This window comes from Papio anubis, chromosome 11, assembly GCF_008728515.1.
Source record: "Papio anubis isolate 15944 chromosome 11, Panubis1.0, whole genome shotgun sequence".
In the NCBI taxonomy this organism is placed as follows: Eukaryota; Metazoa; Chordata; class Mammalia; order Primates; family Cercopithecidae; genus Papio; species Papio anubis.
The window spans coordinates 18,944,990-18,960,775 of record NC_044986.1 but is presented as its reverse complement, the minus strand read 5'-3'; the positions used below and the strand labels follow the sequence as shown (position 1 = coordinate 18,960,775).

The 15,786-nt window shown below is 40.7% G+C and overlaps 1 protein-coding gene across 27 annotated transcripts in view; it reads right to left on the bottom strand.

Moving 5' to 3' along the window:
* The window catches only part of ABLIM1 (actin binding LIM protein 1), a 230,778-nt gene that overhangs the window by 18,578 nt on the left and 196,414 nt on the right, over window positions 1-15,786 (bottom strand). For 10 of the 27 annotated variants that reach the window (XR_002524455.2, XM_017944353.3, XM_009215407.4 and 7 more), the window contains 3 exons: window positions 14,205-14,324; window positions 4,365-4,469; window positions 2,593-2,640 (listed from right to left, as the gene is read on the bottom strand). Coding sequence is in view for 26 of the 27 variants with exons in the window: in XM_017944353.3 (XP_017799842.1) it covers window positions 2,593-2,640; window positions 4,365-4,469; window positions 14,205-14,324 (273 nt within the window). In the remaining variant the exon portion in view is untranslated. The remainder of the gene's footprint in view (window positions 1-2,592; window positions 2,641-4,364; window positions 4,470-14,204; window positions 14,325-15,786) is intronic. The other 17 variants (XM_017944341.3, XM_017944338.3, XM_017944348.3 and 14 more) reach the window with 2 other exon arrangements.

Below are 15,786 nucleotides of genomic sequence, written 5' to 3'. Positions count from 1 at the left end.
TTGTTTTGTTCAGAGGTCTGTGCACACAAGTGAGGTATCCAACTTTAAAACAACAAAAGCCAAACTAACAGCAATATTAGTTCACAAAGTTCTTAATGGCTATGCTTAGAGGAGGAGTCACACCTTAGAGCCCCAAATCTAACCTACAGAGATGGAGCAAAACAAACCAGGTTAAATGGACAGTCCCTGATTCTGGCTAATTTTGCAAATTGGCCAGGGATGACACTAAATATTTCAAAATGTATTTATAATGCCTTAAATAACTGTTTTCTTCTGGGCTTACATATTTAAAATCTGGAAATAACCTTTTGAATCTTCAGCTCTAAGTCCTCCATTTTTTGAGTAACCTTCTGGGTCTCAATTTGCTTAAATAACTCAACCAAGGTCACCCAGTACAAAGGGGTAGTCTTTTCCCCCTTCCTCGGAGACAGGGTCTTGCTATGTTGTGCAGGCTGGATTCTAACTCCTGCACCCAAGTGGGTCTCTCACTTCAGCCTCCCAAGTAGCTGAGACTATGGGTGCAGGCCACTGTGCCCAGTTTAGGAGGTAAAGTCTTGGCCAGGCATTAAACAGTGTTTCTCTGAATCTCTAACCTCATGAGAAAAACATTTTAACTTGGAAAACACTACATACAAAATCCCCTTTTTAAAGATGGACAAAACATGTTAGCATATAAGAAGTTCTCAGAAGTTCTGCATTACGAAGAACAAATGTGACTTTAATTAAATCTAGCCCTTCTCAAATGCATCAGGGCACAGACACCAGTTTTGGGCATAACAACTATTTCTTTGGCATGGAATGGCTGTTTTGCAAAAACATCCCTTGGAAAGCACTGCTCTGGCTGGGCTATTTTTAATTAATTACAACAGACTGAAAGACTTCAGTCAAAGTAAATATTATGAAAAGAAGTCAACTAATTCCCTCCAAACAAATAATCTAACATTATCCAATCTCCTTAAATTTTAATTATTTGATTATTTTTGTTCAGAGAGGAGGACCTAAAGATAGGATTTTTCAAAGTCTCTAAGTTGACACATCAAACTCTGATAATTTTATTCTTACATTAATAACAAAAGGATGACTTCAAACAGTACTTACGCATTAGAATTGGTGAAGTCAGTAGTTAAACATTCACATGTTAATGAGTGTGTGGAAAGACATTAAACCATAAAAAACAAAAACAAAAACAATGTTAACAAACTTAAAAAGCAAGCGTATGGTTTAAAACCTCAAAAAAAAAAAAAAGATGAGAAAAAAAATCAAAGCTCTAGAACCATTATGATACATACATTTCTCTTTGTCTTCCTGATTCTGGCCTAAAAGTTTTTTCCTTGTGCATTTTCAATGTTATTTGATTTTCACGTCATCCTAATTCTTCCTTCTTTTCTTTCTTTCTTTTTGTTTTTTTTTTTTTTGGAGGGGGGCGACAGACTCTCGTTCTGTCACCCAGGCTGGAGCGCAGTAGTGTGATCTCAGCTCACTGCAATCGCTGCCTCCTGAATTCAAGTGATTCTCCTGCCTCAGCCTCCCAAGTGACTGAGATTACAGGTGTGTGCCACCATGCCCAGCTAATTTTTTTTGTATTTTTAATACAGGAGACAGGGTTTCACCATGTTGGTTAGGCTGGTCTCGAACTCCTGACCTCAAATGATCCACTCGCCTCGGCTTCCCACAGTGCTGGGATTACAGGTGTGAGCCACTGCACCTGGCCTCACGTTATCCTAACTCTTAAGGACTCATGTACGTCAGCTGGATTCTAAAGGCAGCCTTCAAATTTCCAGGCACAATCTGTGTAGAATTTTCTGAAATCACCTGAAGACCAGCTTTGGATATCTTTTCACAAAGATTTATGGTCAATATATCTATAGAGACTTAATAACGGTGGAGGAAAATGTGATTTACATAAAGTCATGTGAGTTCCTGAGTTAAAAAAAGGAAAACTGAATTATACATACACGTTAGTGATTCTTAGTTTGCAGGAAGTTCAGAGACAAACTGATCTAACTAACTGGTTTTTACAGAAGAGAAAACTGAAGCACAGAGAAATGACGTCACAGAGCCATTCATGGAGAAAGTGGGACCAGGGCCTCGACCTCTGTGTTAGCTTGTATCCTGTCCACTCCACTGTGCAGACATCTTCATACTCAATAAGAAACCGGAGACCTGGACAGCCAAGTTGATGTAGGCTCAGTCAAATTAGTTTTTCTAGGTGGCTGATTTTTCACTAGTTTAAATTAGTCTCATCAAAATTATTTTAAAGGGTGACTATATTTGATGGCAAAATATAAAAAAGTCTTGCTAGGATGTTTGTGAGTTGCTGTGTGACCAGTACTTCCCCCTCTCTAGGAATGGAATGACACATGGTTTGATGGGCTCAGAAACAAGTTAGAAGCTTTCTAATCAAGCTAAGTGCTCTCCATCCAGGAAAATCAATTTCACAATATTTACATCTTAGTAGACCAGAAAGGCATAATATGCTGGATGCACCAGTTTTACTCTCAAAAGCAGCAGCAGGAAAAGCCTTTCAGAGGACAGCAAGAAGTTCAGCTGACTTTGCTATTTAAAAGCTACGCAGAGGAAAGCGGGTTTTACCATGCTGTTTGTAGATGGGTGGTTTTCGGTAAATGTTGATCCCTTGATCTGTGGAAATGAAAAGCAAAGGTGTGTGATTATGGGAACCAGTTCAGCGATGGGAAAAACAGATCAACCAAACGGCAAATCAAACTGAAGATCTTGAACAAAAATAACCCAGAAGGTTAATTTCTGTATTACAAAGATTGAGTTTATTGGAAGAAAAATTATAGAAATGAGTGGCTTACTATATGCAAGTGTTATGGAAGCCTTTGTAATACATCTTAGGATATATAAAGATGTGATTAACTCATGAGCCATTTATTTCAAATACACACTTCATTGAAAGTGGGATTAAAACAGGAAGAAATGCAAGCAGTGGAGGTACTCTTATGGTGAGAAAGACATAACCAGTTTGGGGGAAATCCCCAAATTGCTACTGTCTAGAAATTGAGCCTCCAGTAGATACCAGTGGCTCAATTTACTTTTCAACTAATGAGTGGAACAGTGGAAAGCAATGTAGAAAAATCAAAAGGTTTTTTTTTTTTTTTTTTTAAAAAGACATAGAAACTTTTTATGTTCAAGGCTAGCCTTGTGTACCGATGGGATGTTCAACAAATCCTAATTTATACAGGCCAATTTTTTTTTTTAAGAAAGAATGAATGAATGAAAAAGAAAAGAGATGCGAAACACTATTTATATATTTTACAAGACCCCATTGGATTATGGAACCATTTTGCTTTAACTATAAATACTCAGGAAATTTCAAAAGGTTTCTGTTTCCCCAGAACCGTGGGCACTGTATCTTGGTGGGGCATTTTTATGTGAAAAATCCCAAATATAGACCATTAATTTTCAATATTCAATTAAACATTTTTAGAAAGGACAGTCCCGACTAAGTGATATAAAGCTCAGTGAACTTTCCTCTGTTTTATTAAGTTGAGAAGCGAAAGAAAAAAAATGATTATAGATTCTAAATATGTACACTTATGTTAATATAGTGGGTAATTTATTAAACTACTTTCAGTAGCTAAACAAAGCAAAAAACAATAAACTGCTGGTAGAAATATAATAGTATTACCTCTGACAGCTAATCCTGTCCTTACAAAGTGAGCTGATTCTAAACATTAAGATATGATATTAATGGGCTCTGATTATTTCAGTTTCTGATGTCAAATTACTATTTGTATTATGACAGCAAATGCTTGTGACTACTAGAGCAAAGCTTGCAGCACCAAGCCTAAATTGCAAGATATCTTCATGGGCTGTGGAGGTGGCTAGTCTATGATGCGCTGCAGAAAGACCAACCAATTCACCCAATTCTACATCTTTCTGAAAAGTCCTTGGAGAAAGTCTCCACATTAGAGAAAAACAGGAAATAGAAAAGTATTCTCTCAGGTGATACTGTGGTTCAATCTTTTGGACGAGAAGATAACTAGATTGCCATTGCTATAATTAGTCAATGACAGCAAACCACAGAAAGGTACCTCAGAAGGCAATGATCAAATGGTACAATGAAAATTTTACTAAAAAGCAAAACAAAACAACTCAACTGCTTTTACCCATCACCCACACTCTTCAAAAATTATTTGAGAAAACATAAACCTTCAAGGTAATCCTGGCATTTAACACATAAAACTTTTGAAAGGCCCCCTAGGTCAGATCCTGCAATTTAGGGTTTGTTAACTGTGCATCCCAATTAAAAGAGCATGAGAGATGAGACGAGACGAGGTTACAAGGCTACATTCTACACTGTGACAGGACACCAAGACACAGACTGTGTCAGCTCCTACCTGGAACATGGAAATGTTTAGGGGCCTGAGCGTAAGTTGGAGTTAGAGGGCGGCTGTCTGGCCGGTAAGGGAGAGGGGAGTTCCGGCCGCTGGACGGCTCATTGCCTCCAATGAGAAGAATGGAAAAAACAAAATGAGAGAAGGGAGAGAGAAACAAAGAAAACAAAGCAAGCGTAATAAAAATTCAAAACAACAGACCGGAAGGAGGTTCATCAAAAAGGAGAAACAAAAGAAACAAACTCAGTTTATCAACTTGACTTGCAAAGGTGATATCAGGTTTAGTTTTCCGTCACAGAGATTTGAACTCAGGTGGAGCTGGGTTAGAAGCAGCTAGCGGTCAGGTGCGTCATTCCAATGGCATGCATTGAAAGCTGTGAGCTCGCAGCAAATCGATTAGAGGGAGGAGACATTGGAAGGGATGGAAAGCTGCTTGCTCAGGATTCAGGATCAGTTGTCAGACGGTTAAATCCCAAACGTGTAAAGGAGCGGGCTAGGCAAACCCAAATACAAATCACTCGCAAGCATGATGGCAGCAGCTGGCAATTAGCAGAGGTTTCTCCGATCTGAAGGTTAAGTCTGGGAACCTGTGTGGTCACCAAGTCCTTCCCCTTAGGAATACAAAGTGCTTTCAATTGCAGCATGTTTCTGTTTTCCTCACTTTGAAATATACAAGATAGAGTCAGACCCGTATCAGCCAGGTATTTCGCAACCATTTATACCTCTCCCCACCTTTCACTTCAAAGATGAGGCTCCACCCAGGCCAATGATTCAATCACTGAAACATTTATTGAACACCTACTATGGCTGGGCACTGAGTACTACTGAGGACAAATAGATGAATGAGATACACTCCCTGTCCTCAAGGGACTTAGGGGCTATCTAAGGAGACAGACTTAAATACCATATAATGACATGTAATTGTTTACTCTGAGGTATAAGAAAAATGCTATGACACTCAGATGAAGGTGCCACCAATTCTTCAAGCTAGGTTTGAGCTGGGCATCAAAGAGTAAGCTCACCAGGTGAGAGGGCAGGTGAATGGGAGGGTGGGAAGTCCATATTCCAGAGGGCTGCAATGTCATGAGAAAGGGCTGGAATGTCATGAGAAGGATGTGGTCTGGGGGAGCAACAGGACTGGCCACCTTGTCTGGACAGCATGGTGCACTTGGAGGAGAGAACAGGGACCAGGCCAGAAAAGAGCAAAGAGGTGGCTGCAAAAGCCTTAAGTGCCACCATATCCACCATCACTCCCTTCTGACCAGGAGAATGGCCGGGATGAACTGATTCAGCTTGTGCAAAATTAGAAAGAGATTTTCAACTGGCCTAAATTGTCCTCCTACCCTATGTCTGGGCAAACATTTGTCTCAGGAAGACACCAGAAGATGTAGGACTATTAAAGCTCAATAAATTAGTAGTGGTAATTGCTTTTTACTATTGAGTTGTAAGAGCTTTTTATATATTCTGGATACGGGTCTCTTATCAGAAATAATATGAATTTGCAAAGATTTTTCTCCCAGTCTATAGGCTGTCGTTTCACTTTTTTGGTGGAATTCTTTGAAACACAAAAGTTTAAAAATTTTGATACAGTTCAAGTTATTTATCTATTAACACTAATAATTTTAAATAAATCATAGATCATCAGAAAATAGAGCTCTGGCCAGTTGCTTCAGGGCAAATTTTTCTAAATCTATCCAGTCAAGTGTGAAAGATGTCAATTTTTAGAGTTCTAAAATACATTTAAGAGAATTTTAATGTTGGCTGGGCGCGGTGGCTCACGCCTGTAATCCCAGCACTTTGGGAGGCTGAGACGGGTGGATCACGAGGTCAGGAGATCGAGACCATCCTGGCTAACATAGTGAAACCCCGTCTCTACTAAAAAATGCAAAAACTAGCCGGGCACGGTGGCGGGCGCCTGTAGTCCCAGCTACTCGGGAGGCTGAGGCAGGAGAATGGCGTAAATCCGGGAGGTGGAGCTTGCAGTGAGCTGAGATCCAGCCACTGCACTCCAGCCTGGGCGACAGAGTGAGACTCCGTCTCAAAAAAAAAAAAAAAAAAAAAGAAAATTTTAATGTCTCAGCATATACATTTTTAAGTAACCAGAGTATAGATCTACACTAAATGGGCAGTAAGATATTCCAAATATGGGATCTGTGTCTGTTACTGAGTCGAATTTACATTCCTGGCTTTTGGTTATTGGTGTTCTGAAACTTCTGTTTTTTCTTCTCAAGAGTCGGTTTAGCATCCAGCCCCAAATATGTTATAATGTTGACTTTATTATTTAAGTCATATATTAGTTCCCCAAAATTGTGAAATATCATCCCTTACAATTGACCTATTAAGCTAATTTATAAAAATGTTATTTCATTTAACCCTTTTCTAAAGAGAAATAACTAGTTCACATCAGGAAAAAATGAGTATAAAAAACACAGAGGAAAACAGGGGAAGGAAGATTTTGATTTGCATTTAGAAGGAAATAGTGTTTTAAACCTGTTGCTGAATTAAAACTCGGTCTCATTTATCATCATCAGTGCTCAGTGTATCGCCTGGCCAGGAGTAAGTGCTTAATAAATGTCTGTGAATGAATGATTGAAGGAGGCCAATTAATTACCTCCACAGCTATTTATTGGCCTAATTTAGCAAGCACCATGGCAAGATTCACCATCAATTTTCTCTAATCTCTAAATTAAAGGAAGCTAGATGCTAGTGTAGTTAAGTCCTCACTTAACATCAATAGGTTATTGGAAACTGCAATTTTAAGCAAAATAACATACAGCAGGTCCTTGAAGAACGTTGTTTATTTCAACCTAGTTTCATCACAACATTGATCAGGGGAAAAACTAGACTCTTATTTTAATATATCAATTCTCTTAAATCACAGTCTCCAAGAACCTATTGATGATGATAAGTAAAGACCTACTGTATACAGCACCGGGATCACCCCTTTTATAACTTCCCCATTACAGCCAATCCTTGACAGCTCCAATTTAATTGTTTCACTGAAGAAAAATGATTTAATCCTATGAACATTAGAAATTATTAACAAGGGTAATCCATAACTGAAAAACAGAATCATTCTTATGGTCTTTTCTCCATAGAAGGTACACCGGGTCTCAACTTTTGCTACTGCTTCTGAACCACACTGCTGCGTGCTTTTGTTCTTTCACATTGACCTCCACGGTCCTTGTAGAAAATCAGATGTTTCCAGGAAAGTTCTCATAGCTTTTGGTTATAATACACAATCAAATGAACCCCCATTAAATCAGTTTTTATCATTATTAGCCCGTGTCACGCACGCACAAAAATATCTGCATATGCAGGACACAAACTTTAAGGTTATTAGAATTAGACATTTGTCCAGGGATTAAAATCTTTCTATTAACAAGACCCTCTGGTGGCCAGTGCCTCTAGAAGCCCCTCACTTCTTGAATATGATCAAAGCCTCTCAGAGGTTATGGAGTAGCTGTCTGAATTCCCAAGGAGTGGATTCTGGCTGAATGCTGTCACCAGTTGGGTGTGGTTCTATATTAGGCTGGATGGCTTCAGCAAACATTCACCTCTCTAGTTGTTTGAAAAAAAAAAAAAAACAAAACACTAGTATGTTCAAATTTTATAAGTAGATTTAACTATAATCATTTAAAACTTCCCACAAAGCATTTTTAAAAATCAGGTAGAGGGAGACCCAGTGACACACCCATCTCAGCAATTCTGCAGAATGTGCTTTCCACATACCACAACCGCTCACTGGGGAATAAGTTTTTGGAATAGATAATGTTTCTAGGTACCAAATTCTTAGCCCTTGAAATACCAAAGGCATGACAAATTTTGGGCATTTCTAAACAAAAAGGAAAATTCTCAAGAAGAGGCCTCTTTCCCTTTTCTAAATTAAACACCTTATTTTTATTTTTATTTTTTTGAGACAGAGTCTTGCTCTCTGTTGCCCAGGCTGTAGTGCAGTGGTGCAATCTCGGCTCATTGCAACCTCTGCTTCCCAGGTTCAAGCAATTCTCCTGCCTCAGCCTCCCAAGTAGCTGGGATTATAGGCATGTGCCACCACACCCAACTAATTTTTGTATTTTTAGTAGAGACAGGGTTTCATCATGTTGGCCAGGCTGGTCTCAAACTCCTGACCTCAAGTGATCTGTCTGCCTTGGCCTCCCAAAATACTGGGATTACAGGCATGAGCCACTGCACCTGGCCAACTCCCTATTTAAATGATAAAACTTTGAACCCAACCCCGGCAGGAAATAACTGATGGGGGCCCTAAGAGGTCATCTGTGCATAGTTCCTTACTTAGACAAAGTAATCTGTGACATACCAGATGAAATCTCATATTTGGAAGATATCATTATTATCACCATCATTGTCATCATCTATCAACCCAGAATAAGATACCATTTAAAAATAATAGGCCGGGCATGATGGCTTATACCTGAAATCCCTGCACTTTGGGAGGCTGAGGCGGGTGAATTACTTGAGGTCAGGAGTTTGAGACCAGCCCGGCCCACATGGTGAAACCCTGTCTCTTCTAAAAATACAGAAATTAGCCGGGTGTTGATGGCAGGCACCTGTAATCCCAGCTACTCAGGAGGCTATGGCAGGAGAATTGTTTGAACCTGGGAGGTGGAGATTGCAGTGAGCTGAAATCGCAGCACTGCATTCCAACCGGGGCAACAAAGTGAGATTCTGTCTCAAAACAAAAAACAAAACTACTCTGTGTGTGTGTGTGTGTGTGTGTGTGTGTATCTGTGTATAATACAATAGTATATATATATATCTCACACTCATGGCTATTTTGTTCCTTTAAGTCCTCAGATTGGGCCACCCTAAGTTGCTAGTGTTCTGTATCTATTGTAGTGACAAGCTACTATATTTCTATTTATGTTTCTATTTCTATTTCTTGGCCTTCAGTTTTACCTCCTTTCCTATTACCCTAGTAAGCCAATTTTTTAGACCTCGGGGGAGCATTCACTTACAGGACTCTCACTGTACTTAACAAATTTAAATGCCTGTCTCCACTTTCATTCTTCTTTTTGGCACTATGAGAGCCCGAGTGACTAATTCTAAGACAAGTGAATAGAGATGGGGGTGTGCGATTCTGCTGTGGGGACCTGTTGGAGCACTGCCTAGCTTTCTGGACTCAGAGTGCTTACATCCCCAAATATAAATGAACATCTTGAGGGAGCCTTAAGATAAGTTGGCAGCATCCAGAATTTTGTGACAGTTTTAAGATTGCCGGTTCTTGTCTAAAGCGTCAATAAGAGTTACAGTTTCCTTCAGCAAGTGTCAAATATATATTTACATCATGGCAACTCGTATTTATAGCAAAAGAGGAAAGATTCCTTTCAAAGAGATTTAATATATATACCCCTCCTGCTCAGAAATCCAATTTATACTTCATGGACACAGAATGTCATGTCTAGCAGTATTTCAAAGGGGAAGGAAGAGAAACTTAGCAGACACTTCACAAACAAAGCCCGAAACAAAGTGAAAATGGTTTTTCCAAATCTCTAGGCATAAGGTTGTCCAAATGGCCCAAAGATATACTAAGATAGAATGAGGCTACAAGGAAGTTTGGAGGACAGAAATAAAGATACACCCAACCAACAATGGATGTTATGGAAAATGAATGGGGGAGCCAGTGAAGCAGAGAAACAGTCTGTGCCGTGCATCTCAGCTTTACAATCATGCAGGCATCCTCAGCTCAGTGAGCCCAGGCCTGGGTCACACACTGCAGAAACAAGGACCAGGAAGTGGACTTGGGCAATGGAAGGCTGGGCTTCTGGCTGCCAGAGTGGCAAATGGCGCCCCCTGCCTCTGAGATGGACCTCCAACCTTAGGTCAAGCTCCCAGCTCACATCCATTAAAAACAAAACAAAACAAACAAACAAGAAAAACTCCCTCAAGCTCCAAGACAAGCTCCAAGATAAAAGTCAATGAAGGGCCACAGAAAACCCTGAAAGACATTGACTTATCTCAAAGATATCTTGGATATGTTACTCAATGGCTCTAGGTTTCCCCTATTCTGAAATTTCTAAGTGCCGGAGAGGTCTTCCATGTAAAAGGACACATGTTTTTCAAAATAACTAAGATGTAATTCCTTGGAGAATCGGCATTTAGCCAAATACACTAGGCTTTTAAAGCAATATCTTTAATGTACAAAATCTCCACCATGTATCTATGATTGAAAAACTAAGTATATACTGTTATGTACATTATACTTTGCATCTGAAGCATAAAGTCTATTTCATATGAACAAACTATAGGCACATGTCTAGTAAAAAGACAAGGGGAGAGAGACTATTAGATGTTTTTAAGTTCAGGGTCACTAATTCCTTTTGGCCTAACGCTTTTTATCATTTAAATCCAGAATATCTGACGGTGTCAAAAACTTCAAATGCAGACTGAAAACAGAAAAGAATGTATATTTACTTTTTTTTTTTTTTTTGAGACAGAGTCTCGCTCTGTCGCCCAGGCTGGAGTGCAATGGCACGATCTCCGCTCACTGCAAGCTCCGCCTCCCGGGTTTACGCCATTCTCCTGCCTCAGCCTCCTGAGTAGCTGGGACTACAGGCGCCTGCCACGTCGCCGGGCTAGTTTTTTGTATTTTTTAGTAGAGACGGGGTTTCACCGTGTTAGCCAGGATGGTCTCGATCTCCTGACCTCGTGATCCGCCTGTCTCGGCCTCCCAAAGTGCTGGGATTACAGGCTTGAGCCACCGCGCCCGGCCTTACATTTTTAATAAAGCACCATTTAGGAACATAGGGGTGCCATAATTTTTATAATCATTTAATATTTCTACGGAAAAGTAAATATTTCTTAATTTTATGATCTAAATGACTGAGGATCATTCTTGGTCTAAGACTCAATAAGAATGCAATTTTCTGGCTAAAAGGAATGAAAAATAAAAGTGTGCTTTAAAAATTATCTTCACACATATTTATACTGAAACGCATGGCCCTCATATGAAGGAGCGTTCCTGGGGAGGAGGGGGCCTGGGTCTAGTCCAGGCACTGCCACGTCCTAGAGGTGAGCCCCTGGACAGTTACTTAGCCAGGGCCTCCATATTTGGTCTCCTCACTGAGTCCATTTCCCAAGAATGCTGTGAAAAGTGAACAGAATGATGGCATCAAAAACCATTTAAAATCAGGCGCGGTGGCTCAATCCTGTAATCCCAGCACTTTGGGAGGCTGAGATGGCCAGATCACTTGAGGTCAGGTGTTTGAGACCAGCCTGGCCAACATAGTGAAACTAAAAATACAAAAATTAGCCGGGCATGGTGGCGCATGCCTGTAATCCCAGCTACTCGGGAGACTGAGGCAGGAGAATTGCTTGAAGCCGGGAGGCGGAGGCTGCAGTGAGCTGAGATCGTGCCACTGCATGCAAACCTGGGCAACAGAGTGAGACTCTGTCTCCAAAAAAACAAAAAAAAAGCAATTTAAGAGCCCCACACTGACCAAGGTGGGTGCGCTCCACACCAAGATACTTCACCTGGTGATGTAGGAGTCTCATTGTTCCTGATTTATAGAGGAGGCAAGTGACACTCAACAGGATAAATAAGCAGCCCAAGGTCACACAGCTAGCAAGTAACGGAGATATCTGAACCCAAGATTCCAGTGTCCATGGGCTTTTCAACTGTCCACATGGCTACTCATGGACATGAGGTAGTGTTAGTCACTGACCAGCTATTGACACTTTGTGCTGTGTTATTTGTACAAACTGTGTAACTTTATAGGGCCTGTGACACTTTTCTTTCTACAAAAAGTCTCTCTCTAAAAGTTGAAACATATAATAGCCAAGTGAGGAAGTTTACATTTTAATGAATCAATAATGTATTTTTTTCTTAAATATCAGAGATAACCAAAATCTTTTTTTCTTTCTTTTTTTTTTTTTTTTTTTGAGACAGGGTTTTGCTGTGTCACCCAGGCAGGAGTGCAGTGGCTCGATCTCGGCTCACTGCAACCTCCACCTCCTGGGCTCAAGCAATCCTGCTTCAACCTCTGCGTAGCTGGGACTACAGGCATGCACTACCAAGCCCAGCTAATTTTGTTTTCGTGTTTTTGGTAGAGACAGGGTTTTGCCATGTTGCCCAAGCTGGTCTTGAACTCCTGGGCTCAAGCAATTTGCCCACCTCAGAGAAATAACCAAAATCTTAATTTGACTAATGGCTGCTATAGTAAAGTCTCTTTAAAATATACAACTGAAGGGGTTTTTTTTTTTTTTAAGAAAAAAAAAACAGCATAATTTCTTTATGATTTTATAAACATTCTCTAAAGTATCATCTTGACATTTTATAAATAAAAATTTTCCCCCAAAATACTAACTAGCACTCATAATTTAAAATAATCTGTTGGCTGAGCATGATAACTCACACCTGTAATCCCACACATTAGGAGGTCAAGGCAGGTGGATCACTTGAGGCCAGGAGTTTGAGACCAGCCTGGCCAACATAGCCAAACTCCATCTCTACCAAAAATACAAAAATTAGCTGGGTGTGGTGGTGCACACCTGTAATCCCAGCTACTCAGGAGGCTGAGGCATAAGAATCGCTTGAGCCTGGGAGGCGGAGGTTGCAGTGAGCCAAGTTTGCACCATTGTACTCCAGCCTGGGTGACACAGCAAGACTCTGTGTCAAAAAAATAAAAAAAATTAAAAAAAAATAAAGTAAAATAACCTGTCAAGAGTTTTAGAGAGTGTTGTACCTATCAAAAAATTTGCTAATGGCAAATGGCACGTGTGCCTTAACTCTAGGCACATGTGTCTTTGATAAGCACGATTGCTTCAATGAGCAATGTGATTTTCAAAACACAGAGAATGCTGAAATTAGCATCACTGCATACTGATAAGTACAGTACATGTACCTTTTCGGATTCAGCCACTCAACAACCAAGTGAGCACAAAGAAAAAGCTTGGGTAGACTGACTACGAAAATTCAGTAAACCAGAACAAGCTCCTCAACGGAAGCATCAGGGATATGACACGCGGAGCAGCACATGGTTAAGAGTCCTTTAGGACTGTTTTAAGACCCGTGATAACATCTGTGCTTGCCTCCTCCTCCATCCTTCAGCTATTACTGTTGGTTAATTTGGTTCAAATCAAGTTCGCACCATTCCGGGAACTCCTACTTAATTTTAAATTATGGCCCCTTCATAGCCTCGTCAGGGCTCTCGGCTCCCCCAGTGTGGAGAGTCCCAACTGAGGACGGCTGCAGAAGCATTGCCGACAATGATGAAAACGAAGGGATGGGGCAGACATGTGAGGCAGGAACAGAAAACAGAAGGCAAAGCCTCTCCTCTCCATCATGTGGGAGTTAGGACAAATCAAAAGACGACTGCTCTGAGTCAGCTCAAGGAGAAACACTGACGTTGCCATAGATCTTTTAATGCTGTCCAAACATGTTAATATGGTTATAGTTTATCACCTGTAAGACAACTTTTGTATATCTGTTACTAAACACTATTGTGTTTTGCTGTGACCTGTTACGTATTGAACCCAGGAAAATATTCCAATTATATATATTATATTTTGTTTCAATACATCCAAAAACAAAATAATAATATATATATATTTTTTCTTTTTTCAAAGCAGTGGATAATAAATTTTATGGTCTTAAACATACTTCCTGCTTCTTCATCTAGAGCCCTTAGAAGTGACATATTTCTCCCAACGAGAGACACTATGCCCATTCTAAGACAACTATTGGGTATAGTCATGACACACGCAGGCATGCTGAGAGCTCAAAAGCTCGGCACTAACTCTTGGAGATACACCTTATTAGCCTTCCCAGGGTGCTAATAAATCTCCACTATGCAGGGTGCTGCCTGGAGAAACCTGCCTCCTTACCTTTGATATGGGGAATGAAGTGGTGTCGGAAAGGGGGGTTGGGGCGGGAGTCGCTGTGGGTGGGGCTGAGGCTGCTGGTGCGCAGGTACGACAACCTCTGCACACCAGGAGACAAAAGCTCTGTGCAGCAAGGAGTCAGGGGCAGGGCACAGTGGAAACAGAAAAGAAGAACAGAAATTAACACAGGAGCAGGGAAAGTGCCATCGTTCCAAGGGAAAACAAAATAAAGAACGTTAATCAGGAGGCTGAAAAGGGAGGAAGGAGAAAGGGTTAAGAATGCACCTGCTAAGGCTGAGGCAAAGTGGGGGAGAGTGCAAAGAGGTTCAGGCGGGTACAGAGTCACTCTCTGAGAATAAATGGCTTTGGTGAGAAGAAATGGTCACCTGGATGGTCTCTGTTCAGCCAGTAGCAGACACATCATTTAGATTCAACAACAGCTGTTTTTAAAAAGCACCTGACAAAACAGAACCCTCTGAAATGCTTATTAAAAAAATGACAATCATTGTATTTATATGTAAGGGTCAGGTTTTTTTTTTTTTTTTCTTAAGCAAACTTATCCCACTGTAAGTTGAATTTTATTTTGCCTACATAGAAGGAAAACCTGTTTGTGTTCCCTGTGTGGCAAAGAGGTCTCTATGATCCCGAGAACTTCAGCAGGAGTACTGGAGACTGGAAACTCAGTTATCTCAGGAAGAATGGACCATTCAACTTCAACCCAGACTGAGGGGGTTTTAAATCATCATCTGGCATCTAGAACTTGTGGAGTGGACTCTCTGGGGTGTTCTGTATGGATCACAAGTATGCTATCAGAATTCCTCCAGCTTCACTTTAGAAGGGCAGACCTCAAAATAATAACTATAAAGCCTAACGAGTGGCATCAGGCATACATGTAATATATTGTGAAAGGAAAGAAGGAGAAGGAGAAGGTTCTAAAGTCTATTGGCATCAGAACCATGATTGGAACAGATGGAAACTTTCTCAATAAGGACATGAGCTTTTGGGGGAAGAAGTGTTGACTGGCCACTCCCCTCACTATTCAGGGTTCTCTGGAACAATAATGCCCCTATAACCCCACGCCACTCCGGTAACTCCATGGCTGGGGTCTCAGTGACCTCAGCACATGTACATGAGCAGGGTGGCAGCATAAAGGATTTTTTTTTTTTTTTGACACAGAGTCTTGCTCTATCACCCAGGTTGGAGTGCAGTGGCGCGACTCAGCTTACTGCAACCTTCGCCTCTCAGGTTCAAGCAATTCTCCTGTCTCAGTCTCCCAAGTAGCTGGGACTACAGGTGCACGCCACCACACCCGGCTAATTTTTGTATTTTTAGTAGAGACGGGGTTTCACCATATTGGTCAGGCTGGTTCTTGAACTCTTGACATCAGGTGATCCACCTGTCTCAACCTCCTAAAGTGCTGGGATAACAGGCGTAAGCCATCATGCCCGGCCCAGCATAAAGCATTTCTTATTACCCAAATAGACGAGGGCTTAAATCAAGACCCATGTCCTGGGCATGAATAAAATGAATATGGTAGCCCATGAAATAAGGGAAAAAAATTTCCTGAGAACTTTCATTTAATGTA